This window comes from Dermacentor albipictus, chromosome 5 (genome assembly GCF_038994185.2).
Source record: "Dermacentor albipictus isolate Rhodes 1998 colony chromosome 5, USDA_Dalb.pri_finalv2, whole genome shotgun sequence".
In the NCBI taxonomy this organism is placed as follows: domain Eukaryota; kingdom Metazoa; phylum Arthropoda; class Arachnida; order Ixodida; family Ixodidae; genus Dermacentor; species Dermacentor albipictus.
In genome coordinates, this window is record NC_091825.1 from 130,815,936 (window position 1) to 130,828,566 (window position 12,631).

The 12,631-nt window shown below is 46.8% G+C and overlaps 1 protein-coding gene across 2 annotated transcripts; it reads right to left on the reverse strand.

The window, feature by feature from the left end:
- Positions 1 to 1,650: 1,650 nt before the first annotated feature.
- Positions 1,651 to 12,371, reverse strand: LOC135906434 (uncharacterized). 2 transcript variants are annotated; one of them, XM_065437824.1, is made up of 7 exons: positions 12,283 to 12,371; positions 12,129 to 12,189; positions 10,083 to 10,313; positions 8,218 to 8,589; positions 6,677 to 7,376; positions 5,334 to 5,494; positions 1,651 to 3,225 (listed from the first exon to the last, which is right to left on the reverse strand). In XM_065437824.1, exons 3-7 carry the CDS (start codon positions 10,300 to 10,302, stop codon positions 2,315 to 2,317), a joined length of 2,364 nt encoding a protein of 787 aa, XP_065293896.1. In that variant the 5' UTR covers positions 10,303 to 10,313; positions 12,129 to 12,189; positions 12,283 to 12,371; the 3' UTR covers positions 1,651 to 2,314. The 2 variants fall into 2 exon arrangements, with proteins under 2 accessions (XP_065293896.1, XP_065293895.1); XM_065437823.1 differs by having other exon boundaries at positions 8,218 to 8,604.
- Between the last annotated feature and the right edge of the window lie 260 nt (positions 12,372 to 12,631).

Consider the following 12,631-nt stretch of genomic DNA (forward strand, 5'->3'; position numbering starts at 1 on the left):
AAAGCGAAACAAGACAAACGAGCGGTAGAACAAGATGGAGGAGTAGGAGCAACTTTATTAAAAACACCAGTCAATGAATGTCAGGAGAGAAATACTTCTCCCCCTTCGCCCCTAGCCGTGGGCCAGAATACCTTGAGACAGAGCAGCAGCAAGGGCTTGACCAATGATGTCCTGCTGGACGTTGGGATCTGAGCTGCGGAGCAAAGCCTCCCAGGATTCTGGAGTGCGTGAGCTATCATGCTTAGATGGACATGTCCACACCATGTGAACCAGGTTTGCTGCCTCACCAGAGAATTTGCACTTTGTACTGAATACTCCTGGATGCCACTTGGTGTAGAGTACGGGGTTTGGAAAAAACCCCGTCTGCAATTTCCTCCACATAGCCTCATCTTTCTTACTGAGCGTTCTGTCCGCTCCCGGATACATTTGTCGATTTAGTCTGTAGTGTGTTGTGATTTCCTGGTATGCGCGCATATCCTCTCGTCTGTTTATAGTTTCGGTGGTTTGAGAGCTTCCGGGGGTCGACCGGTAAGTGAGACCTCGGGCGACCGAATGAGCCTCCTCGTTGCCTCTAAGTGCCTGGTGAGGTGGTGCCCAAACGAGCAGAACAATCTGCCTGGGTCCTCCTTCCCTGTTTAATTTACGGATGGCAGTCTCCATCACCTTCCCCGATTCGTAATTTCTCACAGCGTTTTTGGAGTCGCTGATGACTACATTTAACCCCCTTTGCCTAAGGGCCAAGGCTATGGCTACTTCCTCAGCTTCAACCGTCTCGACGCCACTGACTGTGCAGCACGCCACCGGTGTTCCACCTTCTCTAACCGCCACGGCCGCGTGTGTCACTTTGCTGTCATATTCTGCAGCGCCCGTATATAGGACGTCCTGTCGACCAGTGTATCTAGCTTGTAATGCCTCTGCCCTGTCTTCACGTCTGCCGTCCTGAAAAGCAGGGTTCATGTTTCTGGGGAGCGGAGGTATCTTTATCTTGTCCCTGATCTGCCTGGGTATGTCTCTTGAGCCCACGTGCTCATGTTTGGGCTCGTAGCCTAACTTCTCTAAAATTTTCCTGCCTGTTTTAGATCCAAGTAGCCTTTGATGCTGCGTTGTAACGGTAGCCTCAATAAGTTCCTCGAGAGTGTTCGACACACCTAGATTCATAAGTTTGTCGGTGGGCGTGTTCGGGGGGAGTCCGAGAGCGACCTTGAGACTTTTCCTAATAATGATTTCGAGCTTGTTCCGTTCTACAGAACTGAGCTTGAGGTAGGGTGCCACGTACACTATCCTACTGATTACGAAAGCTTGTGCTAGCCTCAGGAGATTCGCCTCCTTCATCCCAGCGTGCCTGTTCGCTATTTGATAAGAAGACACGTCTGATTGGAACTGGCTTCTAACCTAGCAAGCGTTTCATAATTTTTCCGCTTTGCCTGAATCCTCAACAAGAAGTGCGATATTTTTAACGATTACATCCTTCTAGAACACATTTTTCCTTGTTGTGTAGTGTGGGTGACGCCTGGCTTAGGCACCTGTCACCTGTCTGGTTTTGCCAAAAACGAAACAGACCAAATGCATTTCGGAAATGCCCGCTGCGTACCGAAGGAACAAGTGAACGTACAATACATTTCCTTTAATGGCGCGAAAACACTACGCGCAGTTCTCTTCTGTGGTGCTCGTTAGAACAAAAAAAAACACCAATTTGCCCAGCGACAAGTCCTTTTGAACAAACGGTAGCCACAACTCTCACAGGAGTAAACACTAATAATTTAAACGCACAGTCTCTCTGTTTTTCTTCCACCGCCTGTGGATTTGACATCCCCACGACGAGACTAGAATTTGCCGGAGTAGAATTTTTGTCGTAATGTTTTAGATTTCTATTCACCCGTGAAATCTATAGGGATGTTGAACTATGACCTAAGGAATGAGGCAAGCGACTATGTAGCTGCTAAGAGATAGACCATTGTAAATTACAAGAGCAAAGCTTTTGAGACGAGCACTATACGAGTAAATGTGAAACTTTTATACAAAAGCAGCACCAAAACTTGAATACGGCTTCAATGACTTATGCCTAATGGTCATAAATGGCGAAATCATAAATTATAGATCAACAAGTTCCACTATTGCAGCCACTGAGCAGCACAGCCTATAGTGCATTGAAATGAAGGGGTTCCAAGATATGTACACATATACCGGGAAACAATTATCTGCGGCAACATAAAAAAAAGTGAGGTGCGCCATCAAATATAGCATGCGATCATAAGTACAGTACTAAACTCTTTGAATTCCTGCTCGGTTGGTTTTTAGACTTCTAGCAATTCTTTTACGCGGGCGTTGTCTCCTCGTCGCCGAAGTCACGGAACACCTTGTAAAAAATAACCTTTCCTATGTCAAGCGTCGGAACCTCGGGCATCTGGAAGCTCAGGGTTACATCGCCACCACGCCATCGAGTCCTCCGCCTCCGGGCCGCAGTTGTCGGAATTTGCTGCGTCGGAATCCACTCGAAGTACACAGTCCTCGGTAGAAAGGGCAGCCTACCTTGCAGGGGCCACTGTGTTGGTGGGGCTGTCGAAGCTTGAGGTCGTTTCAGCAGGAGGTTGTCTATCAACTCCCTGATCGCAGACTTGGTTGTTCCTTCGATCTTTGTGGAAGGTGGCTGGACAGCGTATTCGGATGTTTGCGTCGCTGAAGAAGCACTATGCCACGCCGAGTCTATCGAAGCAGTCACGTTGGTAGGCTTGTCATCATCAGCGCGGTCCTTCCCTTTCAGCGAACTTTGGGCATCACCGGCGCTTTTGTCTCCGATTGCACCAAGCTCAAGCGGAGACCCCTGGTGTTGGTTATAACGTTTAGACACGTAACGTTGGCGCCACACAGTTTTATCATCGGTGGTTCGGCTTTTTCGATGTGGAAATCGGTCGTTTGTCCTAGGATACGGCAAGCGGGGCGTAGTTTGATTCGCGACTTCGTGTTCTGTTTTCGGGATGGCGCCGAGTATTCGTTGCCAATCAATAGGCCAGCCCGAGTTGTTCCGCCACGCTTCGACTTCTGCGAACGCGCCGTCCTGGAGATCGTCATCGACGCCAATTTCCCCAAAGGTTTCGGCCATATAGAAAAACGGCGCTTCCGTCGAGACAACGTCGATGTCAAATTGCTGGACAAGGGTGGTCATGTTCTCACTTTCAACGCTTACAGTCTTGGGCGTTTTTTCTGCTTTCGATATGCCGAAAAAGTCTGAGGAGCAAAAAGAAAAGCTCTGCGTTAGAATGACGTTTCTTTGCGTTTTATAATTAGTGCAGAAAGCGCACAAGAAGCAGCGCACGAGAAGTGAACGAGTGATGTTTAAAAAAAAAGTGGGTCAAAGATTACTTCAGAAGTGAGAAAGGAAGTTTAGCTCAGTCACACGGATATTGTTGGATGCAAATTTGGCAATACGGCACGTGTCACTTATATGATGGCTTGCACTGAATAAAAGCCTTGGACATACGAGCATTTGTCCAAACTCCCTCCTCCTGTCCTTCAACAGCCTCGTGGTTCACTGCACTAATATTCTTGATGCCAGTTCGTCACTGCAAGTATAGGTTGCATGGCAACGAAGACAGGCCAAGAGGAACAAAATTTAAAACCACGCTTAGTTTTATACAGTCATGCTTAGTATCAGTAAATGCATAGAAAACGCTTAGGTACAGACATTCAAGACATATAACGCAGCCTCCCTGATATGTATCTCGCTTGAACAACGGCTGAAAGCATTACAAGAAGCTCGTAACAACGAACGTTATCTAACACAAAAAAATACGGAGTAAAGCGCTCCCATTACCACTGGCCGGAAAGACGCTAACCTTAGAACGCTGAGAACCAGCATACTTCCTCGCGATGTCCTACAAGATTTAGTAGCACCCGCTACGCGTTTAATTATTTGGAAGGCAGCGTGATGGATCTTCCTTCATATCCGCGAACCAATAAGTGCACGTATTTTCTGCTGAGGTGCTATTTAAAGGCTGCTAACACGACAGATCGATGAACCCAGCTTGGAAAAGATTTATTCGATGATACCTACTACTTCTTTGTGACCAATTTAGCCACACGAAAATTGTGTTGCAGATGGGTTTTGATCTACCTGGTGTCTAAACTCTGCCATTCGACAAGCAATTTACCCATCCCGAGTGTTTCTCAGTGAATCATATGGATTCAGCTATGCATGTAATGAAAGGGGTCCTTACCTATTCTGCGCGGACAGTTGCGTTACATTAAATAAATTAGTAGGGAACACCAATACATGAAACTGCTGACAAGACAATCTGAGCGACTAGAATGCCGCACATTTCAAAAACAAATACTCAAGGGCGTCGATACGTGCTTCTTTAACAAACGCATACCAACTCGTGCAAGAATATAGGTGTCATCCAAACTCGTTATAGTAGTCGAGCTGCTACCCATCAACTGCAGCAACATTATAGCAGCATTACGTTTTATTCAAGATTCCGTAGTCTTTGTACTCCAAGATGTGTCGATGGCGCATACGATTTATATCCTTAATATATTCACGTGTTTTAAACAACAAGAAGGGTCCGTATCGTTGACATATAGGTAAAACCTTCCTCGGTTTCTACCTCTTGAGAAAACTCAAGCCCACATAAACCAGAGCTTCAGCCATCGGGGCGCAGTTTAGGAATATCGTAGTCGCTTATAAGTGATTGTCATTGGTGTACATTTTCTTAATATAATGATTTAGATTCATTTTGAATTGTGTCATTTGTTACCAACAGCTAAATAACGCTAACTTAGATTTGACGTGCCCGAAGCACGATCTCATTACGAGGTTCGCCGGAGTGGGGGACTCCGGATCAATTCTGACCCCTGGGGCTCTTTAACGCGCGCCTAAATCGAAGCGCACCGGCGTTTTTTTTTTCTTTTTATTTCGTCTCCATCAAAGTGGGGACGGGATCGAGCCCGCGACCTGGAGCTCCGCTGCGCAACGACATAGCCACTGAGCTGCCTAGGTGGGTTGTGTTCTTGCTAGGAACAATAATCTGTTATAGAGAATTGAGCAATAAGGAGTTACAAATACGCCATTGCATTTAGAGTGCGATAATGCGCCCACGTTCCCGTATGGATGGCGCCGATTCTTGCAATCTTCTCTGCACTAGCGCCGAGACGAGAAAGAAGAAGCACCTTGCTCGCGGCGGCTAGCTACCACTGGTCTTGCAATGGAATTAAGCAGCTTTAACACAAACAGCTCTGTATATACCGAGTGCTTCGCCAATACGGGCGCCTAATTTCGTAATCTAGAACGTGTTATAATTGGATGCTGATAATATCGATGTCTCGACCGTGCGTACCCAGCAAAGTCCACAACACAGTCGGTGCAATGGCCATAACAACGAGGCACACGAGAAAACCGACGAACAGAGCGTAGCAGCATAGACCGATCCAGTTGAAAGGGTGCTGTGCTTCGGTCTCCTCGTCCGATGCCGTCACGTGGTGACCGAGAGCCGTTGTGCTGTCAGAGGGGAAGAAGTCGCCAATTTGATTCCAGTTACTCCGCTAAAGGAACGGTCCAAATGCGCTGTGGTCTACAAGTGTATGTTGGGAACGCGGATAAAATCCGACAAGAAAGCTTTAGACTATAACAAGACGGGGTGTGCCAAAACATGGTCAGGGCTTTACTAAATAGGTAGGCTGCAACGGTCATCTTATTCTTCATCGTAAAGGTGAGGAGCCAGTGCTGCAAATCTCTATTGGTTCGTTCAACCAACCGTTAGGATCAGCTAGAATCCAGTCAGTACGTTTGATAATTTGTCAAGAAAGAAAATATTTGTCTCCGAAAACGAAAATTTGCCGCTAAAGAAGGCTCGAAAGCACCGGATACAGGCGAAAACTTGCTGACGTAATACTGTGCACAAATGGAACATAAAGTTGTAACCACCCCGAATCGCCCTGAGAAACCGTGGGGTCTCAAACATTCAGGTTATTCCTTTAGAATACACATGGCAGTAATGAAATGCGTTCTTTAGTAATGTCGTAATGTCCAAGAATAAACTAGTGCAAACCATATAGCAAAAAAAGAAAGAATTTGAAAACGGTGCACAACATTGTGACGGACCCCCAACTCTGCGAATTTTTATGAGAATGTGGGACTTCGGCGGCCATCACTGTCATTGAAAATCAAGCTCAGCTTACACCCATCTGGCAAATGGCTGACACAGGCCATAGCCACTGAGAGTCAGCGGGTAGCAGGCTGCTTTTATGCTTTCATCGAACGGGCAATGACGGAAGCGACCAGCAATCCTACGTTTGGAGCTTCATGCCCCCTTCATATTGAACGTACAGTGACGTTCGATATGAGCTGCGAAATGGTGCCCATGGTCCAAGCGGATTCAAGGGGCCGACATATGAAAAATTGGTTGAATAAGTAGAACTAATTAAAATAATGTTTAGTTCTTCAGTTTTTCGTACGTCAGAGCCTTGGAGCCACTTCGACCAATGCAACCATTTTTCAGCTCACATCGAACGAGTCAGAGCACGAACCATTTTTCCTCTCTCTTACCCCGTGTATAAAATACCGTGTGAATACAACGGAAGTCCCCACAACTTGATTAAGAGAAATAGGTAAACAAACAAACAAACAAACAAGCAAACAAACAAACAAACAAAAGACGAATAGGTACTGCACTGTACTTACCTTGGAAAATTGAGGCTAAGGGAAGGGGCACTCGAGTCGGGTCCTTTGCCCGTGGTCTGCTGCATCCCTGAATGTGACTTAGGTGTAATGGTGCTATCGGCCTTCTTGACGCCTGCATCTGTTTCAGTTCGCTCAGTCCCACCCTCAACTTCCTTACTTTTTTGTTCCTTCGCTTCCTTTCCAGCCGGCTTCTCGGGTTTTAACGAGAGGTCAACTTCCTTGGGAGCTTTGCCGACTTCAGGTTTCGGGACACTCTTCTTGCCGAGCGACTCCGCAGAATCCTGCCCAGCCTTGGTCGCGGATTTCTTGAGCCCTTTGTCATCTGCGGCGGCGTCGGGCGGCGAGGGTGGCGATGGGGAGTGCGACTCGGCCGGGGCCCTGCCGCGCGGCCTCGGCTGTCTTCGTCTGCTACCGCGGCGAGACATCATGGATCGCATCTGCTGCATCATCATCATCATGGCCGCAGCCTCTGCCATAGCGTTCCCCTGCGTTTGCTGCTCCGGCGGTGGGTACTGGTACGGTGGAGCGTAAGGGTACGGCTGCTGGGGTGCAAGAGACGAACCCCCGGTGATTATGGTTACACCACTGCCTCCAGCTCCTCCTCCAGGCACGGGAACGGACATCGGGTAGGGCATAAAACTGCCTTGCCCGTAAGGTGACATCATCGTTGCAGGCAGCTGGGGGTGCATTGGAGCGAAACCTGCGAATAAAGGAGTGTTGGAAGGCTGGTCAAATTTGACGCCAGCGCGGCACCTACACCGTACGGTAGTGATAGTACCACGCCCTATATTGGAAGCGGCAAGATATATGTACATATTCTCAAGGTTGCACAGTGAACGCGTAAAAAGAAGCAAATGCACCCTTGAGCAAGCGGCAGTCTGAAAAACAGCCACTACGCGCCTCGCAAGCTGTTTACAGCACAAAGCTCAAAACCTAGCATATTGACGCAAGTGACATTCGTAATGTGGTGAACCTGAATGAAAATCTCTGTGAACCCCTGAAGTCCGCACTGCCGCTGTACACTGCGACTGTGAGCTTTTTAATTAATAGAATACTCCCGAATAGGTCACCAACAAGAGAATAGAGTAGCTTGTTTCTCAAATCACGGTGTTTCGCAGGTCATACCACTTTTGCCCCGTTGGTCGGCGAGACAATGTCTGTCCCTCTTCATAACTGCAGCTAGTTTACTATCCTCCTTTTGAAGGCAAGTGTGCTACGAATTTCAATATGTTGATCTGATATTTCTTTTATATCCTTCTCCTTGACAGAACGAAACCCTCACGTAGCAGTAAACAAAGCTAAACAACAGCACGAATAGAAGCACACAGACCACAGTGCAGACTAACACTATGGCATGTGTGCCTCTCTTCGTTCTGCTGTTGAACGCTATTTACTGCTCGTAAATATGAACCAACCAGCCCAAATGCATACTCTTCTAAAGACCTCTAATTAACACCACTTCGAGCAGTTGCTGAAATGACATCTAAATGTTTTGCTTTCCCGTAATCCACAGGTTAAGTGATTACAAAAAGGACACCAACCAGGCATCATGCCAGGAGCCAAGGGATAACCGGGTGTAGTGCCTGGCGGAAAGCCAGGAAACATTCTAGGCATCCCACCAGGCATGAATCCAGGCATCATGCCCGGCATCATCCCGGGCCTCATTCCAGGCACCATTCCAGGCATCATCCGGGGCATCCTTCTTGGTGCCCCAGGAAAATAGGGGGAAGGAAATGATCCACGCGGCGCAGCCATCTGTGGCAGTGGGTAGCCCGGAAACATGGCCATTCCTGGAGGTGGAAGAAAACCCGGCATTCGTGGCATTGACGTTCTCTGCATGCTTCTTCCGTGCGAAGTTTCTGCGGCTCCTCTGGATGTGGGTCCGTATGTGTGCACCTCCGGTATCGCCCCTCCTGGCATTCGGTGACCTGGGAGAGTGCAAATTTCACATTCAAGGGCCGTGATTTCATAGAGTAACCTTTTTTCATAGAAAAGACAAAACTAAATTGCAGCTTTCATGGCAGGGTCCCCTTGGACATGGCGTAATATAAGCTCCTGGATGCAACAGTATCCTCAAGAGTGATGCATGCATTCGATGGCCGCCCCTAGCAAACCTGTAAAGGAGAGGCACATGGAGGTTACCAAATTGACGAAGCGATCAGAGTGAGAGCTAACTTATAAATGTCGAGTACATGTTTCGGGAAGGCAAGCTCACGAGAAAAAGCAACTTTCAATAAACATCCCAATCGCAGGCAGGACTGGCCTGGTATAAAGGTGATAGAATGCCTCTTAAACATGTTTCCTCGCACAGGAAAAGTGCCCACAGCTACTCAGCACATCAAGATCATGCCAGACAAACAAAATCGCAACATAGAGAAGGTATACTCCGTTTCAGACATCAGGCGCAACGCTGTGCAAGCAACGCAAGTAGTTCGGTCGTGAAAATTTAGCACTCTGCGTGTTCCGTCCATGCTTCGCTGCGTGCCAACGGCATTTGCTAGCACGGGCAAGCACGTGAGGCTGCCCGCGATGGACTGCAAATAAAAAAATCCCCAAAGAAAATAAACGAAAAACAAATTGATATAAACCAACGCATTCGCAGCCGCATACGACAGTTTGTTTGTTGCTGTAGGCTCAAACTTCTTTCATGCAATGCTTAGCCTATATAAAAAACACTTTCGCACAATTGCGGTAAGAAAATATCGAACAATTTGTAACTGCGAATGCAGTCTCTCCAGGAAAGTTATTCTAGCCTCCACAGCGTTGAACCGGGGCCGGTATTTTGCAGCGATGCCTGTTTCGATGCTACTGTCGTTTTTCTTGCGCTTTTCGCGGTAGTGAATGGCCACGTTCGATGCTCTGTCTGGGGCAAAGCGTCACTTGACTACACACCAACGGGAAAAACGCTGGAAGGCATTACCATCGGGAAAAGGCATCGCTACAAAATACCGCTCCTGATATCTGAAAGGGAGTAGAAAAAGGAGAAGGAGTTTATTTTGGTTTGGTACAGATCAGAAACTAATGGTTTGCAGCGAGAATGCCGCGCCTATACGTAAATGTACAGTGCAAGTAAATGGATATCACATTAATGTTACCGAACTAATGCCAGGAAGGTACTCTAAAGAGCACCATCGCAACCTGATTTCCACTCCAAAATCGGCTGATAATTTTTCTTTACTGACGACATTGGTTGCACATCGCGAATGAGATCTACCTAATTCCTGATGATGTGCCTGTCATTAATTCTAGCGTTTAACTTCGATGAGTAGGGTTCGGTTCGTGCTTTGTGTTCTTGTCATTGTGTTTTTTGTGCCACATTTCTCTTTCATTCGCTTATAACCGCTCACTTACAGAGCCCCCGCTTCTTGAGTGCAACAAAAACGCCGGAAGTCGCATAAAGACTCACCGGGTGGTCGCATCATCATTTCCATCATAGGGACTCCTCCCCACCATGGCGCTGCGCCGGCCCTCATGAGGTCGGGCATGGAGTAGGAAGATGATGGCCGAATAGTTTCTGGATATCCCGAATGAGCCACAGTTCTGGAGCCAAATTCTGGAGCAGAACGGCTCACCTTGGCAGTGTCGTAACTGCCCCCTTTTCCTGATGAACCTTTGGCTTGATACATCGGCGCTAGGGCTGCAACATGCGCAACATCGTTAGTTTGCTAGCCTTCAGATAGCGCATCCAAGAGTACCTTATCACTTTGTCCAGTGAATGCGCTCTCCTTATCGTGTAACTGATATAAAATTACCGAGAATTCGGAGCGAACATATTATACGCGTAACGCAATTAGATGGTTTAAGCATCTTTTATTTTAAAATTTCACGCACTGGCTTCGGCAGAAATTTGCGGCACTATATTCAGAACGTACATTGCTGCCTAGCGCTGTCCCATGCATAAATGCGCTATATACATGACGTCATTGAAGTTTCTGGAGGAGCGTGGCACGGTTATGGACATTTTGGACTATGCAATTCAAAGGTTGCATTTCATAAACAGAAGAAAAATGTATAAACCCAGACCACATTACCTAAAATACCCAGAAATTGCATTGACAAGACCTTTAGATACCCCGTTCTTTTAAAAAAAGCACATAAAGCTGCTCCAGCATAAAGCGCAATTATACTGTGAGTCAGTTGTAGAAAAAGAAATTCTATTCTACTTCGAATGCATGTTCCCAACTTCTTGGTAGAAATAATAAAGAAGCTGATTATGCACAAATAAGTGTATTTAGAATCTTTAGTTACTTCTTGATTATGATTTTTCTGCCTTCCAGTGTGCGCTGCTGTATTTCTCCTATAATGGCTCGCAACCTAACCTAATGCGATTTGCCAGCGTTTATCAAGCTTACGTACCCATCAAATAGTGTGCGTAAATACACTCATTGTCCTGTGTCCTAATTACGGCGCTGCAATATGGTATCTCTTATAAGAAATTCGGGAAGCGCCAGCATCAATTTGTGCTTCGCAGTTTGCCCTGACGGTATTTTTGTTTCATGCTAAAGACAGCACCACTTTTCATCTTCGATGTTGCGTTTCCACCAGTAAAACGTTGAGTCCGAAGGTACGGCAACAAGTTCAGTTTCCTGCAAGCAAATACGGTAACTATGACGCTAGAATGACGCTACAACCGATCCTCAAAGAAGATTAGGCAGGAGGAGGTGCACAGCCACGCTACACAGCCACGCAAGAAGTTTTAATACACGCTAATCAACCCATGCTCTCCGGCAGGTGCTAGCAGCAAGTTCCTGAGCGATCGGCGGCAGCTATCTTTTATTCCTTTCGGAACCGGGCAGCCTACGGCTATTCAGAAGAAAATTCAGTTTTGTTCGGCATATTAGTACATCGTTAACGCGTACACGCCACTTTGACGCGGTGAGTTATTGCGGTTTAGTGACATCGCGTGACAGGCGCATGAAGTGGGTGCAGCCCGAAAGCTTTTGACCAAAAGCAAAGGGCTAATGGCGAAAAGGCGTCGAATCAGAAATAACTATTTTTCTGTTGTTTGGTCAAATCATTGCATAATCAGTGTGTACACGTCATATCATAGTGGGAGCTATCGTGGTTTTTGTGAAGGCGCGTGACCGACAGGTGAAGGGGGGGTGGCCCAAAAAGTTTTTGACCAACCGAGAAGGGCTGATTGCAGACTTGGAATAGAAAAGTTTGGAGTAGTTTTGCGTGATTGTGCCCCGGGTCAAGTTAGCGTTGCAATCGACGCCACTCCTTTAAGCTGTTAAAATAATGAGGATACCTTTACTATCTTAACCAAACCTGGTTGTATATCGCAGTGAGTTTCTTCTTTCAAGTGATTGATAATATTAAATTGAATGATCGCCATCTTATTTGATTGTGGCTGCGTTTTGGGTAGGCATGCCATTTACTTGAACCTAATTGGACTGAGCGTTCATTTGATGGTTAAATTTTTGCTGATGATAGAAGCCAGAAGTCTTACCTCCAGGAGAAATTCTAGTGCGTGGTTCAGGGGCAGTGAAGTGCGCTTCCGACCTCTGGGGCTGTGAAAAAATATTGGTCAGAGAATAAGAGCATTACCAAGAATGGCTGGTAACGTTCCACTTGTTCTTTCGGGGTACTATACTGCTGCTCACCTTTTTGCTGTCCACAACACGCAGGTCCTCAGGTGGGAAAATTCACCGTTGAAGGCCCGAGTGCAAACGATCTCTTCTTCTTCTTTGCCTACAACATGCTTCGGGCACATGCTGTCACGACACGGCAAGAACTGAGCGGTACCGATAGGTGCCAAATGATATTAAGGAATACAGCTACTGCTACTGTTATCAAGTGACATACGAAGTGATATGATATTCGCAGGATTAATGCAGCGTGCATGGAATGTTTCCCAAAAGAATGGCTACTCGAGACACTCGCAAGGTCTTAATTTTTTTTTCCTGCCCTTCTGGGTTTAGCGTAGTGGCGGTGGCAGCAGCAGCCTCAACT